We start from the raw sequence: 22,540 nt of genomic DNA, 5'->3' as shown, positions 1-22,540 counted from the left end.
TCACAAGGAAGAACTCGCCTGACCCGCCAAATCACTAACGCACGCTTGTGTGGCGGCGCTCGACTCGCGAAATATGACGGTTCCAGTCAAGGCAATGAGAGGAGAGACGGTGGCGCGTAAGTTCCTGACCACCAGTCTTTGTGCCGATGTCCTGGATTAAGTTCCAAACTTCTTCGCAGTGTCTCGTGAAGTGAGGGCAGACGAAATGTTGATGGTTAGCCTTCTCTCGGATGGGAATGTTAAACTCCAACACTACACTGTACAGGGACTTGTCACAGTCATCCACACGACAGATATACACACTAGACAGTTCACAACAGACCGGAAGAAAGCAACGGCAAACCACATCCATTAGGACCTTGTCTAGAACGGCGATGTAGGATTCCTGCATGTGCTCCCCTACGCTCATTCCATGTGTACGAGACTACCTAAACTATAGCATCTAGTAAAATAGGGATAACAGTTACCCACTAGGCTTGTAGAGTTAGAAATAGTGAAGATGGCAGTAATTCGTTTCCTGCCTGAGTGACGTCACTCAAATGTTATAAATTTTTATGTTAATGTACTTATTTTGGCTTTATTTCAAAATATTCACACAACTTCGTTGTTCTCTATTTCATATATAGTTCAGGAGATCGTGACAACGTAGCATCGTATTTCTCTGTTGCACGGAGATTCACAGCTGAGATCCACACTGTCAAAAGCCTCGTTGTGCTTTATTGCGGTAATAGAATAAAAGCATGAAAATACATTGTAACTGACATATGTAATTAACATAGTAAAAATGGGCAATCTCCATTAAGAGCTAGTTGACGGTGCGGTGGTTCGTTCACAGTGATAACGTTAGTACTGTATACAGCCAGATAGGAATTTATCAATGTTGCAAACACTGGATTAACTACGATGCGAGAAGAATCATTAAAGAACATAAAGAAATTCAGTGTTTTTTTGAGGAACTCTAATTTGTGGAAGAAAATATTGAGCAAAACTACTCTGCAAAATACAACGTGTTACTACAAGACTACGGAGAGTGAATACGAGGCTATGGTCGGCGCAAGTACTGGTCGGAGCTGTTCCAAGCGGTTGGTAAACACTGCCGGTCTAGGCATGCTTATAAAGCCAAGTCGGCGGAGTGCTACATCAGTAATATGAGTTCCGATTGGTGGAACACTGTCACATGTAGTCTAGCGAAGTAGTTCCGTGTTTATTTGGAAAGTCTGTTATTGTTTCTGTCTCTGACGATGTTTCTCTCTGCGCTCCTGAAAAGGGGTTGGCAAACCCATCTTGCGAGTCGGTTCTGTGGGCCCTTTAACAATAATTGGCCGCTACGACAGTAAGGGCATGCGGAAGAGAAATAATCACTGAATGAAACATATTTTAATTTCGACATGAGGGGTAACATTTGTTATGTGCGCTCCATGTTTACGTTCCAGGTTACAAGCATTGCTCAATGTGACGTCCATCTGCATCCACGAGAATCTGGAACCGCACTAAAGATACTATTTTACAACTGCTCGCAGAACTTTTCGAACGGTGCACCATGGAATGCTCAACTTTTGAGACACAGCTTGTGCACTGATGAAGACGTACACTGTTTCCAGCATTCTCAGCCATTGCAACGACAACTTCTTCAACATTCTGTGGCGGAAATGGCCATCGGACTCTCCCAAAAGGAATTTCCATATCGCCAGTTTATTCCAACTTCTGAATCATGCTCTTCATCCCTGGTGCGGAAAGAGGACCTCTTCATAGTCCAGTAATGGGTCGATACTCGTGAAGAGCAGCAGCAGTATTGCTGCTTTTGTTTTGTTAAAACAGCTTCACGAGTAAAGCCCTGGTCACCTTGTCCAGACCCATGTTGACTGCCTGCAACTGTAATGCACACTGATGCCTGTGTTTTTACACTACGTCACCGTAGCACGACCGACGCGTAACAGCAAATCATGACACTAACACTACTGGTAACGAAAATTCTGCAGCGCAAAGTCTGAACATCATTCCTATTAAGTTGGGTACCCATACGGTAAATAACTCTCCACCTACGCTATCTGAGGTAGCGCAAAGGTTAATCATAACCACCGTGTGCGTTTCCTGAAGTGGGGAAGCAGCCTTTTCAGTAGTTGCAAGAGCTGTAGTCTGGATGATTTGTCTGGGCTTATAACATGATAATGGCAAAAGCTGACAGCAAGGGGAAACTATATTTTCCGACAACATGCTGCTCTATGTATGGTTTAACGGTGGTGGCATCCTCTTGAGTAAAACAGTCCCCCGTATTAATCTCCAGACGTCGGCTACCCAGGAATATGTTGTCATCACGAAAAGGGGTGTAATACGATTTACATCAACAGCAGCTAAACAAGTGTAACGGAATTCAGTTAAAGTGAATGTGGCGATTGTGACAGAATTAGCTAGGAAATGGGACACTAAAAGTAGTAGATCTAATTCCCTCGACATCACCTATGTTTTAATTTTATTTATCTCATCTTACTACCTCTTTTCAGCATAATATCCATTCTGCAAGTCCTTCTCCGACTCTGACAAAATTTCAACGTCAAATCCCAAAGTTTATTTCTTCTCCTTGATCTGTACCTTCTTTTCCCAACTTCTCCTCAAACTCCTTTACAACTTGATCAAAGTACAAACAGAATAACACGGAGGGCACGCTGCAATCGTGTCTCACTCCTCTATTAATTACTCTTTCGCTTTCGTGTTCTTATTGCTGTAATCTGGTTTCTATAAAAGTTACAAATGACCCGACGGTCCCTGCATTTTATCCCTCACAACCAGAATGAATGTTCACTCTGCAATGGTGTGTGCATTGGTTTGAAACTTCCCGCACATTAAAAATATGTGCCGCACCGGGGCTAGAACCTGGGACCTTTTCCTTTAGCGGCAATGTCAAATGCTTTTTTTTTCCCTAAAACTATACGTGCTATAAACTTGGGTCTGCCTTTTTTCAACACATTTTCTTAAATAAATCGTAACGTATACAGAGGTGGAGAGAAGTATTCAAATATCAACTGCATACTTCTAAAAAGAGAACATTTAACTACTAAAACATACACAATAAAATAAATAAATCTCTTCTAGGTTTTTAACTCACCTTTATTTCATATTTACTGTCACATGTATTTGCTTAAATTAAACATAAATACATTTTCGTACTGAAAACTGAAAAATGTTTTCCCAAATGTTGGACATAAATATGCAAATAAACAAAATATACCACTCTAGTTCTAGGTTATTATGCCTTTCCTATGAACAACTGCTGCCAAACGCGGTGGTATTGAATGTAAGTGCTTTCTGGATGCAACTGAACCAACCTCATTCCAGTCCTCCAGGATAATGCATTTCAGTTCTGTTTTAGTTGTGATGTGGTGCTTCCTCATCCTATCTTTCAATTCTTGAAATATGTTCTCGATTAAGTTCAAGTCAGGTGATCTAGGTGGTGTTTTGAGTATATGTGGGGTCATGTAGATGATACATAACCTAACAACTTCAGAGCTACCGGTATGGTTCAAATGGTTCAAATGGCTCTGAGCACTATGGGACTTAACATCTGTGGTCATCAGTCCCCTAGAACTTAGAACTACTTAAACCTAACTAACCTAAGGACATCACACACATCCATGCCCGAGGCAGGATTCGAACCTGCGACCGTAGCAGTCGCGCGGTCTACCGGTATGCTTAGGATCGTTGTCTTGTTAGAAACAAAAACTTATTTCCAGGTTTTAGTGTCTGAGCGCTTCTGTGCAGAGGGTCTTGCGATATATTCTTATAAACGTGCGTGTTCACGTTGCCATTAATAAAAGCTAGAAACCCACGCGTCTTCACGCCATACATCTCAACACCATTACTCTGCGGCCTCAATGTTTGATCACAGCTTTTAAGATTACGCTCAGTATTTTTCGATCTCAACACCTTTTTCACCCATCACTTCGGTATGCATTGAACTTGTTTTCATCTGACGTATGATCCCAGAACTCATTTTCCTTCGTTGCATACTCACTGGCAAACAAATACACTGAGATGCCAAAAGCCACGGGATGTGATGCAGCAACACGATGTGGCACGGATTCAACAAGTTGTTGAAAGTCTCCTGTAAAAATATTAAAAATATTGAGCCATGCTGCCTCTCAAGCCGTCCATAATTGAGATGTCTCGCCGGTGCAGGATTTTCTGCACGGACTGAATTCTAGATGATGTCCTATAAATGTTCGATGGGGTAACGTCGGGCGATCTGGATGGCTAAATCATTCCCTCGAATTGCTCATAATGTTCTTAGTCGCGAACAATTGTTATTCAGTCAAATGCCACATCGCCATACATAAAAATTCCACCTTTGTTGGGGAACATGAAGCCAGGAACGGCTGCAAATGGTCTCCAAGTAGCCTAACATAAACAGTGGTCAATGGTCGGTTAAGTTGGACCGGAGGATCCATTCCATTCCATGTAAACGCAGCCCACACCACACATTTCACAGTGACTTGTTGACAACTTCGGTCCATGGCTTCCTTGGTACTGCACCACACTGGAACCTTACCATCAGCTCTTACCAACTGAAATCGGGACTCATCTGACCTTGTCATGGTTTCCCAGTGAACTAGGGTACAACCGATACGGTTACGAGCTCAGGAGCGCCTCTACAGGCGAAGTCGTCTTGTTAAGCAAAGGCACTCGCTTCTTTCGTCTGTCTGCTGTCACAGCCCATTATCGGCAAATTTCGAAGCACCCTCCTAACGGATGCGTTCGTCGTACGTCCCACATTGGTTTCTGCAGTTATTTCACGAAGTGTTGCTTGTCTGTTAACACTGACATCTCTACTGCTCTCAGTCATTAAGCGAAGGCCGTCGGCCACTGCGTTGCCCGCGGTAAGAGGTAATGCCTGAAATTTGGTATTCTCAGCAGAATACTGAATTGCTTAACGATTTCCGAAATGGAATATCCCATGCATCTAACTCTAACTACCTTTCCGCTTTCAAAGTCTTATTAATTCCACTCGTGCGTCCATAATCACGTCGGAAACCTCTTCACATTGGTCATCTCAGTACAAACGACGGCTCCGCGAACGTACTGCCCTTTGATGTCTTGAGTACGCGATACTAGCGACGTGTGTATATGTGCGTACCACTATGTCACGACTTTTGTCACCTCAGTGTACTAAACACTTGTTCCTGTTTATTTTGCTTACATGCGGTTTTCTTCTTGCTGTTCTGGAGACGTACTCAGTAAGAACCCTATGAACTCTTCTTTCATGAACCACCTTCCAAATACGTTCTTCCAGATGTACTCGTGATGACTGGGTGTTGTGTGCTGTCCTTAGGTTAGATAGGTTTAAGTAGTTCTAAGTTCTAGGGGACTGATGACCATAGATGTTAAGTCCCATAGTGCTCAGAGCCATTTGAACCAGATGTACTCTAATTTCGGTTGCTGTTATTTCGGGATTTTCCTTCACCATTTTCAGCAATTGTCTTTTATCTCTAGAAGTAAGTTTTAGCGGAGCATCTTCCTAGGCTGATTCAGTCCTCGACTTATAGCGTTGGATGATACAAAACCAGTGGTCGGATTTCTGTGTACAGCTTCTCAAATTTCTTTATATGTCTTATTTTGTGCACACATACGTAAGATGACTGTTCTCTCCCCTGCGGTCGTCTCTTTTCCTTTCCGTCCCATCTGGAGTGTGGCCACTTGTGGATGTACTTACTTGCGTACTGTGTGACAGCATGCACGAATGAGCAGTTCTGAAGGTACAAACGCCAACATTTCCAATGTTTAGTGCGTTTGCCGCTGTATCATAGAACGCATTTGAGTAGTTGTGCCATACGGTAACGTAACGTAATTATGGGAAAACACATGTTGAATAATACACACATATTCTTATAATTCGTATATTGTGAATGCGTTTGAAACACATGGAAACGCATCAAGAGGAATCATCAAATAATAAATAATTGTCCCTTCTGTGTCGATTAATTCAACATTTTAACCCCTCTTAGCCGTACATTCGAATACTTCTGTCCGCTTCTGTGTACTGCCTACATCTCTCTGCAACCATAACTGGTCTGCCTGAGGTCGGCTGCTAACAGTCGTTCCATCATTCCGTAGGTAATTCATTTCAGTACGTTGCAACAATAACTTATTAAATAGATTCAATAACATTCACACCTGCCTTCTTTGCTATTGTAATTATTACGTTCTTTCTGAAGCCTGAGGCTAACTCCTGTGTCACATTCATCCTGAATGCCAGGTTGGACACTTCTGTTGTGGTTGGTTCTCCTCAGGATATAAATAATCCTGAAGGAATGTCTTCTATCCTAAATACATATTTTTATATTCATCTTGAACACTAAAGTTTTGAATGAGGTATTTTAAATGTCGTTTTACTTATTTGCTCGATATTGTGTTTTCTTTTTGCTGAAGCAACACCTGATGACAATCTGTAACGATACTTGTAACTGATTGAAAATAATTGCGATTTGGACATTTTACATGAATATTTTACATATAAATATTCTGTTAATTCTACTGAATAACCATTTCTCTCAAAGTACCAGTGTGTTAATTTATACATTGCACGATATTTTGACTTTCCTGTTGGCCTACATTAGGTGCAATAAGCACGCACACCTACAATCGCAAGTTCGAAAATCAGTTTCACAATAGCTCAGATTTCTCTCGGAAGAAGCTTCTACTCATTTATGTTGTGTATGTAGTTTCTCAGTTCCCGCTAATTTCCAAATTATTGTCCAGGTCCTGAAGCTGACGAACAAAATCTGCGAAAAACGTCAAAACAGAAGTGATTGGTCTTTGGTCTGTCAGTGAAATTGAACTACTTTTTAAGCTTATTTCTTCGAAAAGGAAAAAAAAAACCAAAGTGATGGAAGTTTTATTATACTCATCCTAGTGGCACAAAACAATATGCTAAAACAATACGTATTTCTGTAAATTATTTTCATACTCACGTGCTATACTATTCATCCCTAAAGGAATGTTGGAGCCTCTATCTCGTTTTCCAGGAGTTCCTACCTTCAGACATGCCAGAGGCTTGTTTGTTTGTCTTTGAGTCGTTTCTTATCGTCCTCCATATAACCCGGCAACGTCCCCCTTCTTCGCAGTTCGCTGCGTGGGGACTCCGTTCTCAAATGCGGCCTTACTATCGCTGTCGACTCCCTCCTATCAGCATTCGTTCCGTGTACGCAGACCTTTCTAATGAAATTTCTCTAAGAACTTGTGAAGCGCATTACAACACCCTCATAAAAACTATTCCATTTCAAATCGGGCCAAAAACGAGAAAATGTAACGTCATTTTTTTATGATTAATAATTTTCACACGTGCAGGCTACTGCAAAAAATGAACTTTCATAAAGTTATCTCTGACATGTTTATAAGTTTTCGAGTTAAAATTCGGTGCAGTTTGCGTTGTTTTCCCAGCGCGACATTTTGTCTCCCCTGACGCTCAACAAACATATCGGATTTCGGTGAACTGTGAGTCATTTTGGAGTTGAATGTCTGTTGTTGATGGATGCTTTTATTCTATGTTCCTTGGATGTTGTATATAATAATAACAAGACAATAATTATTATAATTTTCAAAACACTTTTATTCACTATTAAGCATAAACACGATTTTCATTAAGATTATAAACTTAGACCTACATACGCTTGAACCTCCTTTTACTGTACACTGGTTTCTGTTTTACGTTTTATGGAGCCATTGTCCTTGAAAAATAATTACATAAAAAATATTTAAATTCACGCTATACTTAGGTTGAGATGGGCTGCAATGGAACATAAACAGCAGTCGATCGAGAACGGCCTTATCACGATTCATGGGGTGCTGCCGCTGTTACTGTGTACATTTTTATGTTTCCTACAGCTCTCCACTGCACATACCATTAAAAGTTTACTAATATTTTTTTTAAATCAATTGCTGAGCAACATGGCATAATTTTTATTCGATTTAAAATAGCCATTTTCTGCAAAAATATAATAAGTAAAGAAAATTAAGATTAAATTTAAATTCTAAAAATATCGCATTAATACCATCTCAAACTATACAATATTACCTTTCTTTTTAATTTTATTTGAGAATTTACTTTGAATAGTTTCTGAGCCACGTGTCTCAGAATCGCGTGATTTTACTAAATTACGGCAACTTTGACCCTTAAAAGACTTGTCCGTCGCAGCTGCGAGTTCGCAGAGGATATTAACTTAATGTCACCTTAAGACGACAGAAAACTGAACCCTCACAAAAAATCCAAGGTTTCATGCTGTTCGAAATGCAATGGAACCGGGGCATACCCGACAAGTGTCATGTTGTGGGCAATACATTCACCACGTGCATATTTTGCGTTCTCCACCATAGTAACCACACCTGATGTGGCGTATACATTCCCCGTAGTCTCTCTACGAATTCTCGTATCAGCGCAACGCGTTATACATTGAAGAGCCAAAGAAACCAATACACCTGCCTTACATCACGTAGGGCTCCCGCAAGCACACAGAAGTTCCGCGACACGATGTGACATGAACTCGACTAACGTCTGAAGTAGTGCTTGGAGGGAACTGACACCATGAACCCCGCAGGGCTGTCCATAAATCCGTAAGAGAGTGAGGGAGTGGAGACCTCTTCTGAACAGCACGTTGCAAGGCATCCCAGATATGCTCAATAATATTCATGTCTGGGGGCTTTGGTGGCCAGAGGAAGTGTTTAAACTCAGAAGAGTGTTCCTGGAGACACTTCGTAGTAATTCTGGACGTGCGGTGTGACGCATTGTCCTGCTGGAACTGCCCAAGTCCGTTGGGATGCACAATGAACATGAATGGATGCAGGCAATCAGACGGTATGCTTACGTTCGTGTCACCTGCCAGAGTCGTTCAAAATGGCTCTGAGCACTATGGGACTTAACATCCGAGGTCATCAGTCCCCTATACTTAGAACTACTTAAACCTAACTAACCTAAGGACATCACACACATCCATGCCCGAGGCAGGATTCGAACCTGCGACCGTAGCAGTCGCGTAGTTCCGGACTGAAGCGCCCAGAACCGCTCGGCCACAACGGCCGGCCCCTCAGAGTCGTATCTAGATGTATCAGGGGTCTCATATCACTCCAACTGCACACGCCCCACACCATTACAGAGCCTCCACCAGCTTGAACAGTCCCTTGCTGATATACATGGTCCATGGACCCATGAGCTGCCTCCATACCCACACGCGTTCATCAGCTCGACGCAATTTGAAACAAGACTCGTCCGATCAGTCCAATATCGGTGTTGACGGGCCCAGGCGAGGCGTAAAACTTTGTGTTGTACAGTCATCAAGGGTACACGAATGGGCCTTCGGTCCCGAAAGCCCATATCGATGATGTTTCGTTGACTGGTTCGCACGCTGACACTTGTTGATGCCCAGTATTGAAATCTGCAGCAATTTGCGGAAGGCTTGCATTTCTGTCACGTTGAACGATTCTCCTCAGTCGTCTTTGGTCCTGTTCTTGCAGGATCTTTTTCTGGCCGCAGCGATGTCGGAAATTTGGTGTTTTACCGGATTCCTGATATTGAAGGTACACTGAAATGGGCGGACGGGAAAATGCCCACTTCATCGCTACCTCGGAGATGCTGTGTCCCATTGCTCGTGCGCGAACTAACACCACGTTCATACTCAAATCCTGGAAACCTGCCATTGTAGCAGCAGTAACCGATCTAACAACTGCGCCAGACACGTGTAGTCTTATTTAGGTGTTGCCAACCTCAGCGCTGCATTCTGCCTGTTTGAATATGCATGCCTGTATCAGTTTCTTTGGCGCTTTAGTGTAAAAAGCAAACTACCGTCAGAACAAGTTTTCAGACAGCGCTCCGCGAATATTCTTTAGTCGTTACAGTCATTCCTACAAGAATCGTGAGTATAAAAAATAACAGTTCGGGCAGCGGCATGTAACGAGTCGTTCTCCTTGAATAGAATGGGAAAAAACTCTCGGTGCAATAAAATATGATCATTTTCATTAACCTTACAGGTTTCAGTGGTGGAAATTAGTATAAAGGCATGTGGTTATCTGTGGACAAACATATTTATTTACGCATTTTGTATTGCACGCATTTTTCCCATGCAGCTGACAACAAAGCAAAACAAGATACATTCTCGTTTTCACTACTAGAATTAGGTCGAGTACCTAAAAATTGAAAAAAAGGCGGGGAAGGGAGAGAAGTTGGTGCAACGGTAGGTTCCCTAGACAACGTGTACAGTGGTGGATATCAACAGATCGCTACAGTCACAGTGTGGAGGTATGTATGCTAAGATTGTATTATTGTGGTAACACCGTGTGACCAGCTTCTATCGGACTTAGAGCACGCAAGTATTACTGCGTACAAAGAAAAGGGCCTGTCTAGCAGCCAAATTGCTACGAAATTAGGGCGTTCCAGTTGTGTTACTGATAATTTTGTCAGATTGGATGCATAGTATGGCAAAAATGGCAAAATGACGGCAAAAGTTAACGGCATTTGTTCCTATCAAATCGTGGCTGCTTCGCAGTTATCATTCACTTCAACACGCGTTAAACATATTCTGGCTCAAGACGCGAATCTGGTATTCAAGACACGGCTCCATCCGAAAATTTGGCGTTTAAGAAACGGCTCCATAAGTCACCTTTAAACAATGCGCATAAGGAGGCTCGACTGACGTCGTGGACCCTACAATGGAATAACGTTATTTTCAGTGATGAGAAGATTAATTTGGGTGGGCTATATGGTTTTCAGTATTACTGGCACCATCTCCGCACAGAACACGTTCGTATGAGTATTCGTAGAAACTTTGGCAGTGGCAGCATTATGATATGAGCAGCATTCTGTGCTAAACGTACCTCCAACATACCATGACTGCACCCCAAAATGAAGTCCGATGATTATACAGGAACGATGGAAACTAAATCGGTTCTTATGTATTGAGGAATTTCACGATGATAATTTACTATTCTAACACGATAAAGCCAGGATTCATAGGTCTGCCAAGACAAAATCGTGCTTTCAGGATAAAGGAATACCACTTCTGAACTGGCCATCAATAAGTCCGGATTTTAACCCCACGGAGAATCTATAAGCGATCCACGGAGAATCTATAGGCGATCCTATAACGACCTGTTTATTGTAATGGACGACAGTGCGAGACTGTGACCGAGCTGAAAACGGCAATTCGAGTGAAATAAAGCTCGCTCTCGAAAGAAGAGATCACTGTCCTTAAAAAAAAGCCTAAGAGGATTTTCGCAGTTATTAAGAACAGTAGATGGGCGACAAAATACTAGGTCACAGTTGTGATCTATTTCGCGTATACGTTAGGTTAGTATGACAATAATTCCTAAGTGCCTTTATATCAATTTCCACCCCCTAAGGTTGTCTTATTTCTTTAAATTTTTGAAGTACCAATGCTAACGAGTATGTATTTTGTTTTGTTTAGTTGTAAACTGTAAGGAGAAAATGCGTACAATACCAAATATGTGAATAAACATGTTTTTTCCACACGTAACCATGTGCCTTTATACTAATTTCCAACACTGTATTTCTGGGTGTTAAGTTCCGTTGCAGCTGTCCACTTTCTGCAGAAGTAAATTTGATCAAGTTCTTGTTCTAAATAATACATGCACGTGCTTGCAGCAGTTGACTGCAGAAGTTACTTGCTAGTGGACGCACTCCTTTTGAGAAAACTCAGCGCTTATTTTTTGTTGAACATTCGCTGTTGTGTCCTATTTAAAAAAAACATGCTTTGAACCAATTGCAGATCTATGAGGGTACTCAGTACGATCGTGTCTTGGTTGCTGGTCGGTGTTGTGATATAGTGTTGAACGCCTTTCGGAAATCCAGAAAGCTAGAAGAAATAATCTACCTTTCCACCACTATCTACCATTTGCAAGATACCGTGTGTGAATAAAGCGAAAGGTGTTTCGCACGAGCGTTTTTTTTTCTGACCCGTATAGATTTTTTTGAAAGAACTATTTCTCCCCTCCAGGAACGTCATAATGTTACAGTTCACAGTATGTTCTAAAATCAGCTAGCAACATTGATGCGTAATTCTATGCACCCAATCGTTTACCCATTTTGTAAACAGGAATAGGCTGTGCTATTTTTGCAGTCACGAAGAACTATTTGCTGCGCCACAGATTTCTCGACTAATATGAATTAGGAAATGACGTACTTCAGCAGCGTATTCTGTGTAAAATCTAATATTCCGCCAGGAGATCGTGCTTTATTTGCTACAATTACTCTTAATTGTTCTTCAGTATCTCCCTTTTGTGCATGCGGTGGTCAAATACATGGCAGATAGCTTGCTCAAGTGTGAATACATCTTTTAAATGCAGAATATAATATTTCTGCTTTCTATTCGCCCACTTCAGTTTCAACATCAGACTGATCCTTTACATTAGACCAAAACATTCTATGATTTTTTTAATAGATCTTTCGCCAATATACGACTGTCTCCCTAGAAGTGATGACGTTCGCAGTCCACTGTTTCAGCAGGTCGATAATAGATTTTCAGTTAAGACTTACATTCAGTTATTACTTCTTAAGTACTGTTTTCTGAGTTGTCCTTCAGTTCAGGAAATTGCTTTTTAAATGTTCGTTACTGTATGTGTCGTATGAAACACGGTGCAGCAGAACAAAGTACGATTCATCGTGGAGTGGGGACATGAACTGGAGTGCGCTGGTTAATTGAGCTTAATGTACGCTACTGCTGTTTCGCAAAGGCTGGAACATACGTCCGTGGTACGAACACTTGTGAACACCAGCCCGCCGCAATTCCCTAATACAGGTCGTGTCGTCTTATTTGTAGCAGTCAGAATAGTGCGGAACACCGAATAAAAAAGGCTAAATATCGCCGAAAACTTACTGCTGTTGTTAAAGGATTAGTTAAAGACGAAAAATGAGTTTCACAGCTACTTTCTGAAAACCACCCCCTCCCCCTTTTCAAAAACACATTTCTTCTGTTTTTGAAAAAATGGGGACACGCCAAGTTAAATGAGAGCACGGATTACGTATAAAGTTGTTAATGTCAGGAATCGAGATAGCTGTATGCTCCCTGTGTGAGGGTACAATGGGAATTAAATTTACATTGTAGTAAGTGACTATTTCCACGCCAAAATTCGACATATTAGTATGCACAGTATGTAATTTTTTTCATAGGCAGAGAGATATGGGAAACTGAAACATTCGTGTCCCCAAAGACAGGGAAACATAGAGTCCGCGCATTAAATGCCGCCATGGTTACATAATCTGCAAAAATTTTAAATCACTGAATTAATCGCAACTAACTCTTATATGTCTTTTGCTGCAATACATGGAAATGTGGAATGGTACAGACCGAAGTAAAAATTCATCTGGAAAACAAGGTTGCAATTAGTTTCTTTGTTGTATGTTCTGGCAAAATTTAAGACAGTCATTTATTCAACAAGTTTGATGCTCGCTCTTTGAAGATTTATTTTACATATTTCCTATGCCAGACTACAAAAATAACGATAGTTAACTCTGTGCAAATTTATACAATTGGTATTAAATATAAATCAGTTTCCAACTATAGCACTATCTTTGAGGCAACGTTGTGCAAATTCTGAACATTCGCTTGGACTTTTTTCTCTGGTAACATTCCATCTAATAACTCACTGTAATCTACGAAACGAACTATTATTCTGCTACAACTGTATTTCAATTACTATTGACGGACGTTGTCTTATAGTATAATTTACTGTAACTCATTACTTAGGAGGAAACTACCAATGTTCCTGACCCATTCTAGTTGCCACCTGGATGTGTGCTTTGTCTTCTTCTTCCTTGCAGTTGTATACAAAATAGATTGTGTAATGTATATGTGTATAATACTATTGCAAAAAAAGTCGGGGAAAACTCTGCCTATGTTTTGAAAAATCGGAGGAAGTGCAGTGTCAAGCGACCTTAGGTCACGTAATCTGCCTATTCACTTCGCCAACAACATATAACAAAGCACCACAATATCAAAAACCATGAGAAGTGGTACATTGTGTAGCAGAATAGCTACCAAAATAAATGTCGAATAGTATTATGTAGGCCTGAGTTAAAAAATAAAAAAAAGAACCCACTGAAGATAGCATAAAATATGCTGAAACATGTCTGGATGAAACAAAACAGCAGAAAGGTGTCTTGCATAAGGCAGAGTTCCTCTTCCCATGAACCCATTTTCTTCTGGGAAACTCCTTGTCCACGGACGAATATTCAGTCAAATAAATGTAGCTTGTGTAACAAGCAGAAAAATACATTTACGAGGACATGCTGAAAAGTAATGCTTCCGATTTTTTTTTTTCTGAGTGAAACCTCTTAAATTTTTTTAAATAAACCAAACTTTATTAGTAGCTACACGCCCATTCTTCATGTCTATATATTTATTTCCACGCGTGGTCACCCCGCCAACGAACACATTTCTCCCAACCACAGATTACTTTGTTGATTCTGTCACGGTAGAATGCTTGACATTGTTGACGCAGTGACAATCTCACCTCTGCTTCCATCGTTTCATCACCATCAGGCGAAGTTCTCGGACGTGTTCTATTAAGTGTTGGTAACACATGAAAATCGGATGGGTCCTAGTGGCAACTGCTTGGTCTGTGATCGATGATAGTGAACCAAAGGTGTCGGATTGTTGCAGGTGTCGCAGCGCTCGTGTGTCGTCTGGAATTGTCAGGCTGAAGGAGCCGGTGCTCCATGTGGGAGAGAACTCTTCGGATTCGACACTCGATTACAGCACGCTGCTTCTCACATGCCAACATTGTTACATTACACACCGCCATATTACACGACCAAATTCGGAGACCTCTAGCGACAGAGAGCTGCAAATATGCAGAAATGAAGAATAAAGATGTATGAGATTAGTAACATTTCTTTTATTTAAAAAACATAAAAAATTCGTAGGCATTACGTATCAGCACGCCATCATACTTTGTTGTTAAATTTATGTTTCACTTGATAACATGGATATCCATGTTACAAAGTAATACACTCCTGGAAATGGAAAAAAGAACACATTGCCACCGGTGTGTCAGACCCACCATACTTGCTCCTGACACTGCGAGAGGGCTGTACAAGCAATGATCACACGCACGGCACAGCGGACACACCAGGAACCGCGGTGTTGGCCGTCGAATTGCGCTAGCTGCGCAGCATTTGTGCACCGCCGCCGTCAGTGTCAGCCAGTTTGCCGTGGCATACGGAGCTCCATCGCAGTCTTTAACACTGGTAGCATGCCGCGACAGCGTGGACGTGAACCGTATGTGCAGTTGACGGACTTTGAGCGAGGGCGTATAGTGGGCATGCGGGAGGCCGGGTGGACGTACCGCCGAATTGCTCAACACGTGGGGCGTGAGGTCTCCACAGTACATCGATGTTGTCGCCAGTGGTCGGCGGAAGGTGCACGTGCCCGTCGACCTGGGACCGGACCGCAGCGACGCACGGATGCACGCCAAGACCGTAGGATCCTACGCAGTGCCGTAGGGGACCGCACCGCCACTTCCCAGCAAATTAGGGACACTGTTGCTCCTGGGTTATCGGCGAGGACCATTCGCAACCGTCTCCATGAAGCTGGGCTACGGTCCCGCACACCGTTAGGCCGTCTTCCGCTCACGCCCCAACATCGTGCAGCCCGCCTCCAGTGGTGTCGCGACAGGCGTGAATGGAGGGACGAATGGAGACGTGTCGTCTTCAGCGATGAGAGTCGCTTCTGCCTTGGTGCCAATGATGGTCGTATGCGTGTTTGGCGCCGTGCAGGTGAGCGCCACAATCAGGACTGCATATGACCGAGGCACACAGGGCCAACACCCGGCATCATGGTGTGGGGAGCGATCTCCTACACTGGCCGTACACCACTCGTGATCATCGAGGGGACACTGAATAGTGCACGGTACATCCAAACCGTCATCGAACCCATCGGTCTACCATTCCTAGACCGGCAAGGGAACTTGCTGTTCCAACAGGACAATGCACGTCCGCATGTATCCCGTGCCACCCAACGTGCTCTAGAAGGTGTAAGTCAACTACCCTGGCCAGCAACATCTCCGGATCTGTCCCCCATTGAGCATGTCTGGGAGTGGATGAAGAGTCGTCTCACGCGGTCTGCACGTCCAGCACGAACGCTGGTCCAACTGAGGCGCCAGGTGGAAATGGCATGGCAAGCCGTTCCACAGGACTACATCCAGCATCTCTACGATCGTCTCCATGGGAGAATAGCAGCCTGCATTGCTGCGAAAGGTGGATATACACTGTACTAGTGCCGACATTGTGCATGCTCTGTTGCCTGTGTCTATGTGCCTGTGGTTCTGTCAGTGTGATCATGTGATGTATCTGACCCCAGGAATGTGTCAATAAAGTTTCCCCTTCCTGGGACAATGAATTCACGGTGTTCTTATTTTAATTTCCAGGAGTGTATTTTCATTTTAATAAATATCAGCTACAGTTTTATTTATTGCAGTGTAAATGGCCATCGTGCAACCATGTACACGTAGCTCACAAACTGACACAGTTCATATGATTTAAATAGAAATTGTGCCAATGATCAATGAAACATGTACATAACTCACTAACTATATAGCCGGCCGAAGTGGCCGTGCGGTTAAAGGCGCTGCAGTCTGGAACCGCAAGACCGCTACGGTCGCAGGTTCGAATCCTGCCTCTGGCATGGATATTTGTGATGTCCTTAGGTTAGTTAGGTTTAACTAGTTCTAAGTTCTAGGGGACTAACGACCTCAGCAGTTGAGTCCCATAGTGCTCAGAGCCATTTGAACCACTAACTACATAAGACTGTGAACATGCAAGCATCTGTCATAAGCAGGTGAGAAAAACCAGCAACAATCCATCTCTTCAAGTATTTGTTTTTATGGATAGTATTCTACTAGAACCATCTTGATACAGCTTATAAGGTCCAAGAATAATAATTTGGCTTGCCTTGTATGTGAAGGGAAATGTTATGCCATATACACATCCTTTGTTGAAAGAATGGAGACATTTTCCATCCCAGATTGTTATAAAACACTATAAAGACTGATCAGATCATTAGCAAGTTCATGCAATTTCTAACAAAATGATACCAAAGATATTATATGCATAATGTTTATTCTGCACTTCAATCTGTTATTACTGGGTTTCTATCTTGTTTAAAAAAATCTGCTGTGGAGACTAAATCTCGAGTTGCTAATATATATATGACAGCAAAAGGATCTTTGTACTGAATCATCCCTTCCATATATACCCTGCAGCCTCAGAAATGACTTACTCTGACAACATCTGGCAATAATTCCAGAGTTCTGATGTTCAAAAGACATGGGGTAAATATGTAACAAAATTCCTCAATCTGAAATTTCATTGGTTTCCTACTGAATAAGACATTTCGGAAATACGGAAGCGTCCGATCCCGCCCGTCTGCTTTGACCCATGACGTCACAAATATGGCGGAAACAAAAACAAACACACACACTTTCCACAAGAAGCCTAATGACACTAACGGAACAAGCGCGGGAAATGGGGTGTTTTGGGTGGGGGGGGGGGGGGCAAACTAAATATAAACAAATTTAGACGCCTTGCGTAGCTACAACGTGTAAGTGAAGACAGCCATGCATGAAACCCACCCACTTCCCCTGGGGTCGTAACCCCTGCAACCCATAGAAGATAAAGATGCTTCAGTAGCTGATTAGTGTTTTGTGTCTTTTTTTAAAAAAAAATCTCACGGGATAGAACGAACAGATCAGAAAGATAAACATAATAAACTAAATAGAAATTGGAGGAAACAGATAATTAAAATAAATAATAAGTGTTTTTAAATTTAAAAAAAAAATCTCACGAGATAGAACGAACAGATCAGAAAAGTAAATAAAATAAGATAAAACAGAACTGGAGACAGCCACACTCAAACCAAACTCCGCGCCGTCATGACGTCACACACGACAACACCCTTACGTCACGGGTCTAAGCCGACGCGTGGGATCGGACGCTTCTGTCGACCCGACATTTCCTAGTAGGTCGAAGGTGAGTGTCCACTTTACTCTCCCTAAAGAAGCTGTGTGACACTGTGCTCTTATGTTAGTAAAATAAACTTCATTGTTAATAGTGAGGTGAATGCCATAAGCCATATGGAAATATTGCAACAACAGAAAAATCCCAAGGAAAGCTCAAATGCCAGCACAACTATACATGACAAATAGACATTTATTGAAAGCTATCCTACTTTGCAGAATGATTAGTTATGTTCTAATGCTATAGTATTGCCACATAATCTATCAGCTGCACCTTGGTTCAGCCTAAGGCCATAGTGGCAGACTGCGAAGGGGGTCAGAATGTGGTTTTGTTTGCTATGGCTAGCAAAAATTAAATAATTGATTTAGCATGTGCACCACGCTATTCAGAAACTGTAGGCAACCCGAAGATTTGCTGTGGCACATTGGCAGCAGCAAACGATCTGCATGTAATTCCATCAGCTTCAATTGGACGAACTAAGTTCCAAAGTGTTAACTATCCCCCAAGCAGTTCTATTCATACTATAGTAGGAAACTCGCAGAACTAAATTACATCCTAATGAGGATGACTTGAGCCCGGAAAACAGGCCAGAGGCGTCTTCAGATGAACAGTTTTTTAAATATATTTTTCAATTCACCTTTGTGAGTTACATTTCACTTAACACAATTAAGTAAACCTTTACCATTAAAGCACAAAAAGTATTGTCTACTACTGCACATTTTGAAGAAGTACATCCCTATAACTCAATTTCCTTGACTTTAGTACTGTTGTCATGTATATTTCCGAGTACTATCTAACTTTTTAACAGTACTTGACTATTCACTATCACTTCTCCTTATTCTATTTATTGAACAGATGCTGTTGGTCCTTTTGTGCAAATTCATGCTGTCAACCGCAAATCTCAAAAGTGAACATATTTTCCGTAATTTCAGAGTATAAATCCTTAACAGAGATCAACATCAACTTTGTGACCTAATACCACACCTGTCCAGTAGCTTGATTTTCAACAAAAATATTCTTTGTATGTGAAATGAGATTCCCCAAAATATAATAAAGCACGGAGAGTTCTGGTTGAGAGTAAAATTATTTAGTAATAAAGAGGCGACTCACCGAAAGGCAGAAGTGCTGCATCATTGATAGATACACAAAAAAAGGCGCAGAACTTTAACTATTGAAATGAAATTTAATTCTCAAGCTGTAGGAGAAACACACACACACACACACACACGCGCGCGCGCGCGCGCGCGCGCGCGCGTGCCAGGAGACAGGCATGTGTGAGTGTGTCCGTGTATCTCTAGAGTTTGAGAAAGGAATTTCATTTAGAAAGCTAGCAAAGCGAAGCTCTGTACCTTTTGTTTGTATATCCGTCGACAAAACAGCACTTCTGGCTTTTGGTGAGTCATCTCTTTATTCCTTAATAATTCTCCAAAATATAATCTCATATACTGTCAAGCAATGAAAATATGAGCATAGAGATAACTTCATTTAGCTTCTCCAAGTCATAGCGAAAAAGTGCTTTTTCTGAGAGCTTCTCATTTATCCTTGGTCCCAAAACCCTGGCATCTGAAAGAGAGAGGATATTTATTTCAACTACGTCTATCAACCGCTTATCCGGACCTATATACCTCTTCCAGATCTGTATGATGGAATGACCACTAAATGAAGAGCAAAACCAGAAAATCTGTTAAATTCAGTCATTCATTCTCAAGTATTTCACAAAAGAAATACTGCAAACAAGACAGCCCTTTAAACTTCACAGATAAAAATACATGGAATATCTACTAAACAGCTTGAATGCGTGATAAAATACACAATATTGACCCAGTAACTAATATTTCCAGCAATGTTCCACATCTTGCAGAACTAAACAATATCAACAAAATGCCAATATACTGAACCAAAATTTGTCTTGTTTCTAGTTCACCTTGGAAATGAACCTAAAGAATTCTTGGGATTTCATTCTCGTTCTCAGACTATGAAACTTCGATAACTGTTTGAAAAAACACAAATGATGCATTGAACATCAACTATAGGTGTTGCCACAGCCAACTTTCACATTAAATGACCATTTCATACTGTGCAGTTTTAATTGCTAAAGGCACAATGAGCCATAAAAAATAATCACTGGTAAAAAAGAAATACTGTTGCTCAACTAATAGTATACCCAGATTATTTTTTGAACTCCTGAGAAAAAAATGTGATCCAGTTGCAGCATGAATACAAAAACATCAAAATAGGGTAATTAGTGCGTTTCCTGTAACCATAAGTAGATGGAGCAATTAACTCCTTTATGGTTTTTCTTAACGAAAAGAAGAGTGAAAAATTATAAACTAGTTCTGTCACGTACAGATGTCGTAAGAGAATGTTCAGACCACTGACAATCTTCACTACAACACTGTACGATTACAGAATAAATAAATTACTTATGGTGGATTACGTGATGTACGTAAGCGCAAGCCGAAGACTTGTATTTTAATGATTTTAATACAGCCCCTATTCCACTTAGCCTATAATACGAACGACAACCGTTTCTAATATCTGATGAAGACGTATTTTCAGTACGATTTCACCTTCACACATTTGCACGGTTCCATGACATGGTCAGAAAAAATACCAAAAGAGAAGAAGCTGTTTATGGAATCACTGTTAGAAATTTACTTCATTTTTCGCCCGTCTAAAACCACAACTGCAGCGCTAATATCGAAGTAAACATTTACATGGGCAGGAGCAGTGGCAGCAGCTTACGGTCTGACATAAAGAGTTTTTACCAAACAAAATGCCCGGCAGTCATGCATAATTTCTTTCATAAATTTCGTTTAGAAGCTCTTTTGGCACATGGTTCACATCTCGTATGTGGACGCCCCTAAAACCGGTATAGTCAGTAAAAAAGGGCATATGATTTGAAAGACACTCACCTAGTACTGAGCAGAGAGGGCGATTTTGTTGAAAACGACACAAGCCAAGCCTGTCTAATTTTTTAGAATTAATTTCTTTCAAACGAAACAAAAGCGCGTTTTGTTTACAAGAACTGTCAACAACAGCGTGAGCAAAGATATAAGCTGCCGACAACATATGATTACACCAGCGATTATGCCACAAGTAAGACTGTGCTAAAATTTAACTCCGTGGCTTGTCCACTAAAGAAAGTCGATTCACTGGTTAAATTAATTATTTGAATTAAATTAACGCATTTATGAATCTTTAACTATCTGCCAGTGCAAATAAAATCGAATACTTCATCCTTAATCGTTGTTTCGCTTGCTTTTGAACGCTCTTATTCAAAACGTTTGAACGTCTGCTGCCTGTGGCATACCTTATTATGATTTATTGTTGATTACTTGTATTTAAACCAAATATCTAATAACATTGCACGAAATTAAATAGATGCATAGCGAATATCGTATGTATTGCCTGAATAATCATTTATCAAGATAGTGGGCTTAGAATGATGTGTGCAAATAATGTGCAGGTTCTACTCACAAAACCTTATTACAAAAACATAGTTTGCGTTAACGGCATCCTCTGCGCGAAGTGCGTGTAGTACATGGTACTTGTATAGTGCATATGAGCAAAAAAATCAGTACTCTTATAACTGGCGTTCTGCTGAAATCGGACATCGGTCACGTGACGAGAATCGCCCGCTACGTGACACGATATTTGTCTCAACCGCCGAATTTAATGTATTGTCTGGAATACGAACGCTGCTTGCGACTTGCAAAAATTAATTGCTGGTCTTTTCACTCGCGGCGCTTTAAGCCTTACTGCTAGGTTCCTGCCCAATCACCAGGTCCTTTTCTACCAATAGGCAAGACTTGGCGGCCGCCCAAGGGGCCAAAATTTTTAGAGGTGGCACAGAGCTGAGCAATTTAATTTCAAATCAGACCGCAACTGAAGCCTGTTTTGGTTGTACAAGTACATTCAGTTGAGTTCTAGTTTAAAATGTTCAGCACATTCCTCCTATTTCAATTCTTTTGTGAAATTTCAAATATTGAGAGCAAGAAATAAGAAACTGGGAACATTTGTTGTCCTGAATCAAATTTAAATGGATTGAGGACAAAGCATGAAAATTCAGGGCTATCCCCAGAAAATAAGAACGTCTAGTCACTTAAGTTTAATGATTAAAAGTATTGTTATGACGTTGGTAGAGGTGGAGGGGATGTGGGGTATCTAGAGACCGGCGGTGGTAACATAGTGGGGGCGTAATTTTTGTGTCCACCTAGCAATGGCCCAGCTAACCATACCTCTGGAGATCACTTCGTATTCTAAAAAAACAGCGATATATCAGTTTAATCATCATTATCAATCAAACTGAAATAAACTCACTCTTGAGAGAGAGAGGTCTTCTATGTAAATTCTCTTTGCTGATGATACAAGTATAGTAATCACACCTGACAAACAAGAATTAACTGATGAAATTGTCAATACTGTCTTTCAGAAAATTACTAAGTGGTTCCTTGTAAACGGACTCTCACTGAATTTTGATAAGACACAGTACATACAGTTCCGTACAGTGAATGGTATGACGCCATT

At 41.3% G+C, this 22,540-nt stretch overlaps 1 protein-coding gene across 1 annotated transcript in view; it reads right to left on the bottom strand.

The window, feature by feature from the left end:
* LOC126199459 (uncharacterized) overlaps positions 1–21,556 on the bottom strand; it is a 1,573,541-nt gene extending 1,551,985 nt beyond the window's left edge. Inside the window, exons 1-2 of the mRNA XM_049936380.1 lie at positions 21,525–21,556; positions 20,926–20,979 (exon numbers count right to left, since the gene is read on the bottom strand). Of these exons, the coding sequence (XP_049792337.1) occupies positions 20,926–20,979; positions 21,525–21,556 (86 nt within the window). The remainder of the gene's footprint in view (positions 1–20,925; positions 20,980–21,524) is intronic.
* Between the last annotated feature and the right edge of the window lie 984 nt (positions 21,557–22,540).

Source organism: Schistocerca nitens, chromosome 8 (genome assembly GCF_023898315.1).
Source record: "Schistocerca nitens isolate TAMUIC-IGC-003100 chromosome 8, iqSchNite1.1, whole genome shotgun sequence".
NCBI lineage: Eukaryota > Metazoa > Arthropoda > Insecta > Orthoptera > Acrididae > Schistocerca > Schistocerca nitens.
The sequence above is the reverse complement of the archived record's forward strand: the minus strand, read 5'-3'. Positions and strand labels throughout refer to the sequence as shown.